At 41.4% G+C, this 16,055-nt stretch overlaps 1 protein-coding gene across 1 annotated transcript in view; it reads right to left on the minus strand.

The window, feature by feature from the left end:
- Positions 1-3,535: 3,535 nt before the first annotated feature.
- Positions 3,536-16,055, minus strand: part of LOC146190389 (NPC intracellular cholesterol transporter 1-like) — a 61,962-nt gene continuing 49,442 nt past the window's right edge. The window contains exons 18-25 of the mRNA XM_084600864.1: positions 14,803-14,921; positions 13,555-13,678; positions 11,411-11,472; positions 10,584-10,731; positions 9,781-10,012; positions 8,846-8,959; positions 5,689-5,851; positions 3,536-4,122 (exon numbers count right to left, since the gene is read on the minus strand). Coding sequence (XP_084456990.1) covers positions 4,082-4,122; positions 5,689-5,851; positions 8,846-8,959; positions 9,781-10,012; positions 10,584-10,731; positions 11,411-11,472; positions 13,555-13,678; positions 14,803-14,921 — 1,003 coding nt within the window. The 3' untranslated portion in view covers positions 3,536-4,081. The remainder of the gene's footprint in view (positions 4,123-5,688; positions 5,852-8,845; positions 8,960-9,780; positions 10,013-10,583; positions 10,732-11,410; positions 11,473-13,554; positions 13,679-14,802; positions 14,922-16,055) is intronic.

The following is a 16,055-nucleotide window of genomic DNA, read 5'->3' on the forward strand; positions in this document are numbered from 1 at the left end:
GAGAGGTGAAAAGGGACGGTTTGTTCAAAAAGTGGAAGCTGCCTATTAAATAAAAATGAACTGTTGCTCGCCAAAATCATTTCTTGTGGGTTCATGAATACACCCACTGATTTTACTTAACCATTGCATTATAAAGCATGAATGTTCTTCCAACCCGTGGTTGAAGAGGTCGAAACATTAGCTATTGCCCCACTAGTGCATGAGCTTACTTCACAATAATTTACATCAAGACCACCGCAGCTTAAGTTCAGGCTTTGCAAAGGTATCTTCCGTCTAGAAAGAAAAGCTCAAACTTTCAATGGGATGATTATACCTATGAATAAACAAATGTGAGCAAGCGTTAGTTTTTGCCGTTGTCCTAAATGTGCTATTAGCTTCCAAGACTAATTCCTTAGCAAGTGCTAACCTTGTTAGCATTCCTGCCCAATAAGGCGGGGAGCGGTACAAAGAAACAATAATGCTTTAAAATTTGTTTTAGGGTTTCTTAACATTGTTTCGAATGTGTTAACACTGTTTATTTACACATGCGCATCACGTGCACTGCTTTAGCATCATCTGTGTTATCACAGCCAGCTGTGCACCTGCAATGCCAGTTCTCATAAAACTCCAAGTACAAACCTGGCGTCAGAACCAAAATACGAGACTAGCTTCTTCAGGCCAGCTTCTCAGCCTAGGTTCTTTTCAGATCTAACAGTTCCGCTGCCTCACAGACAATTCAGTGGGTGATACCTCAATGGATAGAAAACATGACTCTTATCTTCCAAGGTTTTTCAGTGGTAGATACCACTGTCCCAGAAAATTGCGTCTCACATGCCATTAGCTTTCATTCCACAGAGAACACGAATACTTATACAAGGATGTCATATAAAAACAATAACGCGTACTCTTCATATTCGACAGCTCAGAACATATTCACCGAGTATGCCATTGGTGCTCAATTCGTAGCGCTTAATGTTCCGTATTTCAAGCTTATACCAAAGATTAAGAGGGCAATCAAGCTCAGCCGTTAACCGTATGACGTGATTGTGTTTCACACACAAATCGATGATGGTTTGTACTTTTTATTTTTGGTTTGGTTTATGGGGTTTAACGTCTAAAAATGACTCAGGCTATCAAAGACGCCGTAGTGGAGGGCTCCGCAAATTTCGACCACACTGGGGTTTTTAACGGGCTCTGACAACAAACAGCACACAGGCTCCTTACTATTTTATTTAAAATTTTTATTTATTTTTTTAAATATACACCGATACTTTGCGTCGTCGAGCATTAGCTTTTCATTCTGAATATTTTGACACCTTTAAATTCATTTTTCCTAATTTTTTTCATTTATTTAATTAATCAAATATTCAATAATTACATTGATTTCATTAACTTGTCATCACCTGTTACACAACAATCTCAATTATCCATCACTAGAGCCAAAAATTACAATGCTACGATTTTTTTTATGCAGCCCCCAATATTACAGACATGTGTGAGACTCCTACTACTAAATACGCCAGCAGCTTTTCAACCGAACGAGCTGTATAAACTATCACTTGCAATGACTAATACCAATGATGCAGCATACGCCATGTGATAATAATTAAGAAATAGGCAAAAAAATGAGCGTTTCAAAGGGGACGCTCCTATATTCCATCCATCCATCCAGCAACACCACCACTTTGGGAGCCAATGTTTTTAGATTCTAAAAAATGTTGTTGGGAGCACATTTTCCTATGCCTGCGTGCCAGGGGTGGGGAGTACTGTACTCACTCTGGGTGCGCTCACTCACGCTGGCGGGACGGGCATGGTGGGGCACCGTCGCGCATGTTCTCTCGATTTTCTTCTCGCACATCATTTTTGATTGCAGATATTATCAGTGTTAATACAGCTAGCTTAAATATTTGTGCTTTGCAAAGAGGACATATGCGGTATACCTATTCGTCGCGCGCTTTTCTAGCTTTGGTAAATATTCATGGGCTCTCTACTTGCTTCAAAATTCACATGAAAACACTGATTCACTTCTCTTCGTTACTTTAATTAGAAGTGAAAATATGCACCCAGATTACTCCGTACAAGGAGATAGCATACAGCATCGAATGACATGGAACTAAAGCATGTTATCTGCATATATTCGTCATTTCATGTCTTGAACGGTGTTTGAGAGTATACATGGTCAGCAGTATTTGAAATAAAAAAAAAAGGAATCACAGCTTTCACATTGTGCGTTACATCAGTGGTTCTCAGCCATGGATGTGTCGAGACCCCTTGTGGCCAGTAGTTCATGGTAAAGTGGTGGACATTTAAGACTGAGGTGGGAGGGAAGCAATCGATTTTGTGCAGTCTGCTGCCGCAGTTCCGGGAGCAGCTTGCGAAATTGGTACTGAGTAGAGGTTAACAACGCGGATTGATAAGCCAGTGCGGCACGGACTGCAGAGGACATGGGGAAGAGGCGACACTCGGTACAAGAGATTCTACTCCTCTGAACAGAGCGCCGCTCACTCGACGGACACCCGAGAGGTTCTGCATTGCAGCCCCGTCCAGCAGCTCAACCAAATCCGGCGCTCGTGATTTGACAAGTCCACTCAAGCCGACGGCAGCATCAACAAATGCCGTAAACGCTTGCTCCCTCACTGCCTCTCTTTCTCTTGCTCGCGCTCTTGGTTCCCGCACTTCTCTCGCGTTTCTTTCGCTTTGAGAAACTAAAGTATGCTGTGAAAACCTCCGTGCTTAATTTTTAACCCCGCAAAACTGTCTAGCTATCGCGCAACCTTTCTCCCCCACCTTTTTTTTTTCATGTGTCTGTGGGTGTGGGTTTTAGAGGACCCCTGAAACTGCTTTGCGGAACCCCTGGGGTATTGGGGACCCCTATTTGAGAAAGATTGGTTTGGCTCTGGGGTTTAACGTCCGAAAGCGACTTAGGCTATGGGAGACTCCTATTTGAGAAAGAGTTACCACAAAATGCAGGTGGAGAAAAATAAATACCACTGACTTCGAATTTTAAGGAAAGAAAAAAGCAGGCAGCTTTCAAGGTAGCACAAGTTTAACAGTGTATGGTTAAGACATACGTCTCAAGACATTTTTCATCGCTCTGCACATAAAACAAGTGTAATTAAAAGATTCCAAATTCAAAAGGCACTGAAAATTTGTTTTAGTAGCAGCAATTTTGAACCCACATGAACCTTTCATGCTTATGCAGCTGCACAACCGAGGGCAATTGAGGCATCTGCGCAGGTGTCTCTAAACCTCACCCTAATTCATGAGTACTCATTGCAACAGCTGTGCGGGAAGAGATGAATGAACAAAGAAACACCCTACTGTCCATAACAGTGACCGCACAACCTACGTACAGAGTATAGCCTATTCGACGGTCTACAGATACAAGGTAGCGGACTGAAGAAAACCATGCCTGTGCATAGCACCAGCAACACCCCGATAACTGCCAGCTCAAGGCCACTGCATGCTTACAAACGATTCAACTGTAGGAAAAACTGACTCTGATCCCTAGATATGTGTGAGAAAATTTGGTACAAATACAAATGCAATAAAAGAATAACAGTTCAACAACTTTATTGCATAAAACGTCATGTGAGTAAGCATGCTAACCAGAAGACCTGAGATTATACAACCAAGGAGCTGTAAAAAAAAAAGAAACAAATTCTGTTCTCAGCACATAATTTAGCTATGTGCAGCCTAACACTTCGGTTTGAACTCGGTGTCCCAGGCACACATGCTCATTCAATTTTCAGCGGTGAAAAAGTGCGAACACGCTACCCGTACATTTTTAAGTATCTGTACACGAAGCGTGCCACTACGTTTCAAATCCCCTGGTTAGGAAAAGGTGTCACACAAAAATGCCCTCTTATATTAACTAATCTAAGAAGTGTCATGAGCAGTTGAGATCCTTACAATAAAATTGTTACTTCAGCAAATAAAAGGAACAAATATGCTGGAAAACAATGAAAAAGTAGTCACTAGATCAACATTCTCTGTGTGGCAACAAAATCCTAATCTACATATATCATTTGTACAATAAAAACATAGCTCTCTGTGCAGAGCGGCAAGATGAGGCTATATAGATTAGCCAGGCACTGGGCATTCACTGAGGTGGTGATGTATGAGGCTTGGACTTGAATGGCCCTGGAAAAAAAAAAAAAAAAAGTAAGTGAGGTTGACAGCACATAGTTTACAAAAGAAAACTTCAAATGCTATGATACTCATTCTTCTCGTCCTGACAATAAAGCTCTCAGGCTGGTCTGATGGTCTGCCTATACATCAATGCCACTTAGTGCTTGGGAGCAACCTCTAACCTTGCCTACGAGAAAGAGAACTTGTTTCCTTTGCATCTCAATATTTGAGATGCACACTCTTAAATATGGGTGCTGCACTGTTAAAACCCTGCAAAAGCAACATTTGATTGAATTTCATAAGGCTTATGGCGCTACAGTAGCACATTAACTTTTCAGGCTCCAAATATCTGAACTAGTGCGTCAAATAGTGTGTGATTTTGGAATATGTCGCAGAACTAGCATACAGCTCATAGGGGCTTGTACATTACTCACGAGTCACAATCAATATTTTGAGCTATGTCGAGACCAAAAGTTTGGTTTTTCAGACTTTTTTCAGACGAAAAAAGAAAAGTAACAAAAGAGTATCTCTGCCATAGTAAGGCCAACTCCTTGCCACCTGTGTACACAGATGCCGTCCGATGCCACCAGCACAAACAGCGCTTCTTTTAGAGAATCCGAACACCGTGGTCCTATGTAGCCACAGCATTGCTCTCTATCCTCATCTTGAATGAAGAATGCTTGTATAAAGTGGTGATATGGTTTGCAACATTGCCGCACACGCTTCTAATCCTCACATGAAGAAAGGATGATCCAGAATCATACATAAGCTAATATCGCTTGTGGGCAAAACATTGGTAGAAAGAAAAATTACTGATATTTTTCAAAAAATTTTATCTTAGTGAAACAATAGTTAGTACATCAAATTTTCAGACAGTTCAGTAAGTCGAACCATTTTTCTGAGTCCCACCAAGTCCGAGAAGTCAAGTGGCAACTGTATTGTAAACTGCAAAGTGGTAACCAAATTGCTCAATAAGCACTGTAGAAATCTCCTAAATATTTTGGCACACCCTCTCACAAGGTGACAAGTGGCAATAACTGTAGCACCAATGCAGAAGCTGCAATAGCATTTTAATAGAAGTATAAAATATAATGTATTCATTCAAGGTTGCAAACATCCCTCACATCTTGATTTAAGGTTTAGGGCAGCCAAGGAGCATGGTCTTGATGCTCATGAAATTATCTCCCTTAATAGAAAAAAATGTATTCGTAAAAATGTAAACAACCTATGGTCTGCTTCACACTAACTATGCTCTCATCAAAACAGCATCAGAGAGCTAATAAGGTCTGAATGAATTTTAGAAATTTCATTTAAAATAGGTGAATGTTAAGCCGCCCATCAATATCTCAATATCACCTAGAGCTTCCCTCTTGAAGACATATTCTCTTGGACAATTACTACTCTTGAGAACATATTCTTCTCTCCTTTATACAAGGTGAATGGACCAATTAATCTTATGAGACTGCAACATAAATTCATACCATTTGCACAATGCGAGAATGTCTTACGATTGCACTCTTTCCATGTCACGAATACACACATACATGCACAAACTACTCAACTAAGCCCACTACACACCTATGTAGCTCAGTAGGACAGGTAGGAAGACTAGCCCATGTGCTGCGCCCACCAGCACGATGGACAGGTACATGCGGAAGTAGAACACCCGGAACAGCTGCGACTTGGAAAAGGCTAGGACCACGACACCGCCAAACTTCGTCAGCGTAATGCCTGACAGCACCTGCAAATACACATGTACGTTGTGGGCCCTGTCATTTGCCATCACTAGGTTGCAGTGTGGAGGCTGCCCTCAAAAGCCAGGTCAGATTCCACTGCTTGAATGCTCGAGGTACACAGCTTATGCTTTAGGAGTTATGACATCAGCTAAGTGCCGAATGCTTATGCCTATTGCACACTGTTGATGCTTGGCTTGTTCGGTCATCCATCTTGGATCAAATTCTCGGACAAGGTGAACAATGTTAGATCATTGGCTGGTTTCTCATGCAACTCAATATATAAAAACAAAACAAGAAAAGAACTCTAAAGAAGTTCTGTTTTGTGCGTTCTTTGGTTAATTTGAAATTTCACAGCACCCCGGAACCACGGCAACCTCACATAACGGCGTTCATGGGATGTTCGCATGGCGCTGTAGCGAAAAAAAGATCTATGTGGCATATGCTCCGGCGCAAGAAAGCGCACTCCCACAAGATGGCTTCTGTACACCGTTGCAGAGAAGAACAGAAAAGCTGTCTTGCAGACGTAAGACAGCTAACTTCTTGGGGAGAAGCTTTCTTGCGGTGTGGAAAAAGCAGGACACCATCGCGTCTATGCTGTATTTGGACACGCTTGGCATGTTCATACTATAATGTTTTTAGGGGCTCTTCTGTTTAGATAAAGTTATAAAGAGATATACTTCTGATAAGATGAACTTGAAAGAGTCTACTGTAATTATACATCAGCACCATTTTTTCTGCCAGTGCCAGCAAGAAATATCGTAACCAGCTAATCCCTGCACATCGAAAAGGCATGGCAATAGCCAGATTAGCCTGACAATTCTTTCAAGCCTTAGTACTACCTGCAGCTGGCAAATCAAGTTACCAATCAATACACCAGGGCCACCTTTATAGTCACTGTTTCAATGCCTTGTAGACTGAGCAAGTGAAATCAATATCTGACAAAGAGACAACCAATAAACTGGCAAGCACATTTGAAGTTACCGAGCTTTTAGTCATTAAATTATGTACTAGAATATTTTGCCAGACAAAATTTTACTAAATCAAAAAATGTATCGTATAAAAGTGTGTAAGGGCAGCACTTTTTTTTCCAGATTCGAGGGCCAATTTTCGAGGTGCGGACCATACATGCAACATACGAAAAACAATTTTTTTTTTTTTCAAGTAAGAACAGACTAATCAGTGAATGTGTGGCATTTATTTCCCATTCAATTGTCACTCGCGAAGTCTTTCGACTCCGAGCTCCATTACTTTCAGTTTAATGCCTGCCGTGTACAGCGCATTGCACAATTAGAGGCGTGCTGTAGAATGCTTCTCTCAGCTAAACCATGGAATCCTCGCAGTTCAAATTTCACACAGACATGGGATTTTATCGTTAGTATTCTTTAATACGAAATTTGTTTGGGGTACTTGCCTGATTCAATCAAAAGAAGTCTGATGTTCTTACTATATGCGGCGGCGGCGAAGCAAAAGAAACCATCATCCCAATGCTAACACAAGAAGTGACATCTTGTGCTGTTTCCCCCAACCTGTCACAACAAAACAAGAGGCGACGGAAGATTATTGCACAAGATGGCGCCACCGGTGTTGTCATTGGGGCAATGGTTTCTTTTGCTTCGCCGCCGCCGCACACAGTAAGAACATCAGACTTCTTTTCATTGAATCAGGCAAACTTGGCATTAAAAAATACTAACGACAAAATGCCATTTCTGTGCGAAATTTGACCTGCGAGGATTCCGTGGTTTTTTATTTATTTATACTGTAAGCCTTTTGACAGGCTCATACAGGAGTGGGCAAAAAAAAGTCACAATTTCACAGACAGTGTACAATATATCCTAGAAGACAAAAAAAAAAAACAACAACAAAGGAATAACAGGGAACATTTTCGTACCGACAATCTATGCACATGAAATACACTCAAAGCACTCCGTGATTTGCTAGGGCAATCCGCATAAATGCCTCTGCTCACATTGTTGCAGTTTGCTGGGAAAAAATATTTCCACCTTGGTGATGAATTCATTTGCAGATGTGGAGGAGACAATGTCGAGTGGCAGATTATTCCAGACTTCTATGATGGACGGAAAGAAGGAATGTTTAAACGTGTTACAGCGGGTGATAAATGGCCTAATCGTCCTGTCATGGTTTGTTCTGGCTGAATGTTTGTATGGTGGTTTTAAGTATTCTTGTTTGTTGATATTAATACAGTCATGATAGAGAAGGTAAAAAAATTTTAAAGAAGCAATGCGTCGCCGGCTGTTCAAAGTTTGGACGTCTGCTCTGTTGCGCAGCGCGGTTGCCGAGACATGCCGCGAGTACTGCGAAAAAATGCACGGTTTAGTTGAGAGAAGCATTCTACAGTGCGCCTCTAATTGTGCAACACGCTATAGGTAGTAATATGTTTGCCCATCATGTTAGAATGACAACGCTCGACGGCAATTCAAGAAAAATAAAGCGGAGAGCCCACAAGAGTCGCAACTACAACATGCGACCACGCCAGCCATGCCGCCACTACTCAGGTGCCTTTGACAGTCGCATATCTAAGCCAGCCTTCTAGAACACTGTAGCCGGGCATAGAGTTTAACCGAGGCTGGCGATGCCGATATGGATTGCGGAAGCTCGCGGCAGAGAGAAAATATGATAGTGATGATGACCCGCGACTTTGGCCGCCATTCGTGGGAAGCATCTGGAAGTTCCTGTGCGTGTGTATTTTGAAAGCTATTCCGGCATGGGTGGTGGAAAGTTTGGGTGCAGCCATTAGACGGATTTTCTTTTTTCTTTTTTAATATCTGCTTCGGGAAATAGGGAGTGCGGCCTTTACACGCATTTATACAGTACACTAACATTTATCTCCAAACCATGGAATGGAAAAAAAGAAAAAATAACAATGAAGGCACACAGCATAGAGATCACGCCACATCAGCTATGCATAAAAGAAGAGGCTTAATTCTGTATGAAAAGAAAAGACAAAACAGTATTCTGTTTAAGAGAAAACAAGTACTCACAGAGCTGCCCATGGTAGCAAGAGATTCCTGCGACCGCATCACACGGCAGGGCTGTCCACTCACGAGGAAAGCCCGGACAATATGAGAGCAGAACTCTACTGATATGCCAACCGCCTGCATGAAGACGAAATCGAAACTGAAGTGCGGCATTCTTCAGGCCGGTAGGGGTCAATATACTGCCCCATATTTAAAAAAAGGATGGAAAGACCTTGAAACAAATCTTGCACGCATAATATTAAAATATGCCCGTCAGTGCTAATGGAGCTAGTTAAAGGAACGAGCCTTTTTTTTCGAAACCCCACAAAGCTAGAATGCAGAAGTTTCTTGTTGTTGTTTTTTTAGCATGCAAAATGCATGCGCCAACACTGACTGATGCTGCTTGCTGGAAAACCTCGCACTAAAATTAATGCCCCTCAAATATGCCAACATACTGCCTTCAAGGTTTCCAAAAAGCATATTGAAATAAAATGTAACATCCTCAAAGAAAGCAACTGTGGTTATTTTTACCCACTCCAGTATTCACGTTTGCGCATCTAAATTTTCTGGGACACATGCTAAAAGAGGATTTTAAGAGTTAGCCAAAAGTACTTATTCAAGACAATTTGCTTCCTTGTGACTTGGGAGGCTGGAAGGGGGGGGGGGGGGGGGGGGGGGGGAGTAGAGAGGCAGTGGCATGTAAGAAGCAAATATAAATAACAACAACCACTCATCCTTTGTTCCTTTCTCTCTGAATTAATCAAGCGACTCTCAAGTTCCTCGTTAGCCTGATGGCCTTGTGTGAGATATGGCCACACCTGCCACAAGGTACTGGACATAAATTGAAGTATACATTTCCTGCTGTGGTGTTTTCCAGACAGCTTTGTCAGGCATACAATACTCAGTGCTCAGTGCAAGCCAATGAATCTAAGCTTGCAGCATGCCTACAAAGTACTCACCATGACCAGGTTGACGAGCGAGATAGCGTTAAGTGCAATGTCCCAGAAGTACATGATGCCCAGCAGGTCGACAAGAATCATGACAATGGTGAAACAGATGATGATGGCTGCTTTCAGGTTCAGGTCCAGCAGCAGGAAGGTGATGCCGAAGATGCCCAGCAGCGAAATGCTCAAGTGCACCGCCGACTCGGTTTCTATGGTGAGGTACTGCTCGTAGAACACGTGGAATATACTGCGAGAAAGCAAGAACAGCAGTAGACACACAAGTGAACCTTAGCGCGCAGCTGGAGAGAAAGCATAATAGCTAGAGTGAGCGCGAATCAGTTTGACCATACACTGCTAAGCAACTACTCGGAGCTTTTGTATTTCAATGTTATCGAAAGCACCCGGAAATTAGGGCAAAGATGATCCTATGTTGAACAAGCGCAGGTTCTGAAAAGAAATATGGCAGTGAGACCTCTGCACAGAAAAAATCGATGAGAGCCACAAGTTATGTTAAATGAGACAACACTCTGCTTTGATTTCCTGCACAAGATTCAAATAATTGAAATTTATCAGTATCAGTACAAACTGCAGCTGACTGTTCATCGTAATCTGTGGAAAAAGGCTGACAAAAAAGAGACGAACTCAACATTGAATAAATTCTGTTCATAGCATTAGGCTAGCACTGCAATAAAAATTAAGGAGAAAATACTGTGAGGCAACCATAGCAACTGCTACCTCATCCTATGCCGCATTTGCCTATAAAGCTTTAAAAAAAGTGCAACACAAAATTATGCAAACAAGCAGAAATAAACACAAACCTGTAGGGAAACACTGTTGCATTATGAGCCGAAGAGAAAGCTTGCAATTCATGTGTGACATTGTCAGCCACAAACCGTGCCATTTTGAGTGCCAGTGTGAAATCCTCAGAGTTTGCCAGGGCTGTGTGGTAGGTCATGAACTGCGTAGCTGCAAAGAGTTTCAAATAAAAAGCAGGGATGGTGAGGACAGTGCAGATATGTGAAAATTATGGGGGGAAACTTAAGCTCCGCCTTTCAGGGTATGACGCACTAGTGTAGGCTATCAGCTATTTTCCAGAGGCAGGCAATAGCCCCAATAAAACAACAGTGAGGACAGTTTGGTTTATATCGTCTAACATGTCAAAGCGACTCAGGCTATGAGAAATTCCATGGTGGAGAGCTCCGGAAATTTTAAACTCCTGAGGCTTGTTAACATGCTATGGCATCGCACAGTACACAGGCACAAGTAGCTTGAGTTTCACAGCCATCGAAAAGAGGCCATCGTGGCCAGGCAGTCTCAAGAAAACGTGCTACACCCAAATCACAATCAGCAATGACCACTTCATTTAGAGACTTTTTCTGTTCGTCATAAGACAACCTTTACTGAGCGTAACAAGCAACCGTGCAGTAATCTCTCCCCTTCTTTCTGTAAAGCTCCAGGAAAAACATCAACGACCTGCAATGCTTACAAAAGTGGTTTAATGTTTGAAATAGAGAAGGGCAAGGGCGACCAATGCTGCTGAAACTGCACTATTACAGTTATCGTTCCTTAAAAAGGTCACAAGTTCAATTTTCAAAACATGATAAGACAAACAAAGATAGACAATATCAAAGAGCAAACAACTCACCTCCAATCTGTGAGGTGTTCTTATTGTAGACTTGTACAGCATTTGCAAAGGCTGCATGACCACTAATTGTGAGAGAAAAAAAAAAGAGGCAAGAAAAATTTATTTCAATGTACAGTACCATACCGGAGTAACGAGCATCCATAACAACAGCTACATGCGGAAGAGTTACTTGCACAGGTGAGCAGCGAAACTGATTAAAAAAAAGGTATCTTGCATATGTCTTATCCTTGAACAATTTAAGAGAGCAGCTTTTTACAGTACAGTTTTGCAGTTTACACCATATTGGTAAAGCCACCACTACAATATAAGCCACCCACAGGAGTTAAATTAAAAAATGGTGCATGGCCCAAGCAAAAAGTTTGGGGCCCTACCTCAATCCCCACTGGGCGTAGGGTGATGTGCAGACAAATGCAACAATGAAACTGATGCAAACACTCAAAGAAAATGTAATAGGAAACTCTAATGCTATAGTGTTCCCTCTCAAGGAGTCTTATGCGGCCATTTTGCCTTACACCATGCCACACCTCTTTACAGTGAGAAGCACTTCTTCAGCTCAACTGCTTTAATGTTCCTACTTTCTAGCCCACAAGATATATTTTTTTCAATGTGTTTAAGGAGAAATTTCCAAGGTAAATTGATCAAATAAATTAATAGCTGAAACTAGTCAGCTGCACTCATGTGAATATTAAGGCCATTATTCCTTTGTTTGTAACCATAGGCTGAAGAGAATCACAAAAAACCTTTTTACCTCAATAAAAGTTTGTTATAAGGATGGGCACACTTTGAGCACATAGATATATTTGACTCAATTTTGTTATATTTTCAGCCAAAGACAAGAGGAACATTATTGGGACACTGAGGACAAATTACAATTTACTTTATCTGCATCACTGCAGAAATCTCGGCAAGTTGGTAGGAATACGTAACTAACATGAGCGCACAAACATGGACAACAAAGACAGCGGTTGTTGTGTCCTTACATTCTCTGCATCCATGTTTATGCACTTATGTCAGCTATGTATCCATGTCACTATCACAAAGGGGCAATTTTTATTAAAGAAGCTTTAACAATCCACAATAAAGTGGGGATGAGGGAATATTTGGAACTTCAAATAGAGTTCAAACAGCTTTTGCTATATGATTCGATTCACGCCGACTTTTAGCTATTTGAACCTGAAATCATCCAGAAACTGCAAATTTTCCCTAAAACGGTGGCGAAACCCTGCAACACTTCCAAAAATGGCAATATCCTGGCCTTGTAACACCAGTTAAGGCCGCACCATGCAGCCCGTCACTATGTTTCCAGCTGACTGTGAACCCAATGCAAGCGATTCTCTCATTTTTTTAGATCACCACAATAACAGATGCAGTGCATACGAAAACAGCCTGACTTGTGTACGAAGAGGTGAGTTTGCGGTACTCACTCACAATTCATTCACAGCTAGAATCTACAAACTGTGCATCTCAGCCCACAATGGACAAAAAAAAAAAAAAAATTCAACAGAAGCACAAGCTCGAAACAAGATTGTGCAACCACACCACGTTCAGCGCAATGTGTGTACTGAGGCCCTGAACAGCCTAGAGCCCACTTTTAAATTTTTTTTCTTGTTGCAAATTTCTGAGGTTATGCCATTCACTTCCAAAAGACAATCATGCCATGCCGTTCTCTTCATTACTGACACTGGAAGGTAGGGAAGAGTGGAAGGTAGGGGAATAGTGCTCAGCTTTTAAAGTATGATTAGTACCTGTAATAAATGCAACTTTGGTCACCAAATAAGCACCAATATAGCTCCCAGGAGGAAGAATGATTTTTACTATGAACAAGAAGATGCAATTGTCACCACTTTAGCAACCATCACAACATAAAACAAACACAAATAAATTACATAATTATGACAACTGATTCTTCGCACGCCAGGGTTACAGTGTGAGTTAGTAAAGTAATTTTCATAATTTAGACCAGCTGCAGCATGCAGAGCAATGTCAGTAAATGAGTACATTTACTTGTTATTAGCTTCGAACAGAACCCAGCTCCCCTGTGGCCAATATCAAACTCACAAACTTGTGCCAAGAAACCAGGCCCCACAGAATGTAGGAGACATCTTTGTATGGTTCCCATGTGTAAAGGAGTCTAAAAACCATACCCTTTGGGGCAAGTGGCATCAGGATTGTCATCCAAGAAATCCAAAAGGAACCTTGAGAATGTACCTCCCACTGGGCGCTCCTGATGCTTCTGCTTGGACAAGCAGGGCACACATGACTTGCTCCCTACAAACATGGTGAATAAAGGAATCATTCCGATATTTGGGGAAAGAAAGAAAGGAACCAGTGTATCAACCTACAAAACGTTATGGGAAGAACAATCACCCCTGGATCCACATCAAATACTAGTGATCAAACAAAAGCAACTGCAGGAGGGATTACAACATACAATGCAGACCTCTCAAACCTGAGCACTACTGGTAAAATGAGTAAAAAAAAAAGCACTAGAAGTGGTGACAATGTGGCTATCCTGAATAATCCAATCAACTGTAGATGATCTTATGGCTTTTGTTTTCCTACAGTAAAATACAAGGACTAAAAACTGCTTCTGAAGAAAGGAAATGCACTGGAACTGATGCCTCTCGGTTGACACCCGAACTGCACCATGAGGGAAAATATGAAGAGGGGAGTGAAAGAAGAAAATAAGAAAGAAGTGCCATTGTGGAAGGCTCCGGATATGAATAAATGTCACCACCTCACATCGCACAACACCGTGCTGTTTCTTGCATTTCTCCTCTATCAAAACATGGCCACAACTGCCAGGACCTGAACCTACCTTCTAGGTCTCAGCGGCTAAGTTGGTTGACCATGACATTTCCCTACTGTAAGAACTGTATGATATGTGGAAAACTAATAACACACCAAAAGAACTGCTCAGTGAAATCTGATCCAGCTCCACGAGTACACTCGAGACACGCCTTAGCTTAGTGCCTCTACCTCAACTGTAGCATACTGAAGCCACAGTTCGGAAAAAGAACACCAATCATCTTTTGACAAGACTGATTTCCAGCCCATCTACATCCCAAAATGTATCACCATTAAAATGACCACAATCTACAATGGTGAAATGGGAACACTTCAACTGTGGGCCTTTGTCTTCTTAGCTACAAACTGTGGAAAGTGTTGCTAGATTAGCACCGCTCGGTTATACTGAAGGCTTTTGAAAAGAAAGCAATGCTTAGCCCCCTTTGTCACAATCTTTAGGCACTGCTTAATAACATGGCAAATACGGCGCATAACCAAACAGCCGCAACCTCACCTACTGCTATGAAGACCACAGTTCCTATAGTATTCTAAGATGAAATCAAAATCGCTCCTTGAATGAGCTCCCCATAGCAAGACTAACTTACTAGTGTGGTTGCGTGGGCAAAAGGCCATTGTGGCATTGTCCATTTCACAACAGGCCGGTGTCTTGGTCCACGTGAAGTAGTCGTCTATCCAGGAAAACGGGGGCTCACTAATTTTTGTCCTGTTGAAGAAATTGGCAACCTGTTAAAGTAATTCAAATGCAGACACCAGGTCTAAAAGCAGAAAATAAAAAAAAGGCAGGGTCAGAACAATATGACATTCGTCAAAAAAAAAAAAAAAAAAAAATCAGCCTACCCGAAGAGAGCATGAAAACAGGTCCATGTGTTCACCCAATTAGGTATGTATGTACTCCCCAACCCAATATTTCGAATGTTACTAAGGGATGTGGCAATACAGGCATCCATTCGGGCTCCCAATTTACCTAAATTTAGAGTTATGATGTTCCAGTCAAGTTTCATCACAGCCTGTAATGCTGCAATGTGCTGTAAAGCATATATACAGTAATATTTAGTTGATATGACCCTGTTAATACATTGACCCTGTTAATGCTCGACACCTTGTAGAAGCATTAATACATTTTTGTATGATTAATATGGTCATGAAAATATTATGACATACTCGAGATATTTCGAATTTCCCTCCAACAGCAGCAAAAAAATGTTATAGTAGCTGCAGTAACAGTAACGCTCCCGACCAATGTTTCTGTACAATCGGCTTGCATAATGAACCCCTCCTCCTACTTTTGTCCCGGAGAATTTATTTATTATTTTTTTTTCTTCAAATTTTTGTAACGGGTCCACGCCAATATTATCTCCAGAGCTCCTGCAAGGATTATGCTCTCGGCGAAGTTGGCAGAGCACCACATTTTAGACGCTCTTCCCAGCTTTGTCTCGAGTGCGGAGCTAAGCGACATACTAACTGTAACTTCTTTCTACAAGTCTCCGAAAAGCTTGCTTCTGGACCATGAGAAACAAAACAAAAACAAAAATAAAAGCAAGTTCTGTGCTAAGTATGTTTCGTTCGCAACCTTTTGGGGACTCTTTTGGATAATAACCCCTTCAGATGCCAATTAAATTTTCTGAAAGGAAAACTTTTTCTTGCACTATGCATGATCAGTAGGCCAGACAGAATTCAAATATTAAAGATTGTGCAAAAATGTTTATATTTTATTCGCATCCACATATATGGACATGGAGCCTCAAAGCTGCTATATGAATGAAAATATTGCAACATTTTTTGCATTTCTTACTAATCATTAAGCATGAATAAATATTTTCCTCTGATAATACCTTGA

Source organism: Amblyomma maculatum, chromosome 4 (genome assembly GCF_055883805.1).
Source record: "Amblyomma maculatum isolate TAMU_Amacu chromosome 4, ASM5588380v1, whole genome shotgun sequence".
Classification (NCBI taxonomy): domain Eukaryota; kingdom Metazoa; phylum Arthropoda; class Arachnida; order Ixodida; family Ixodidae; genus Amblyomma; species Amblyomma maculatum.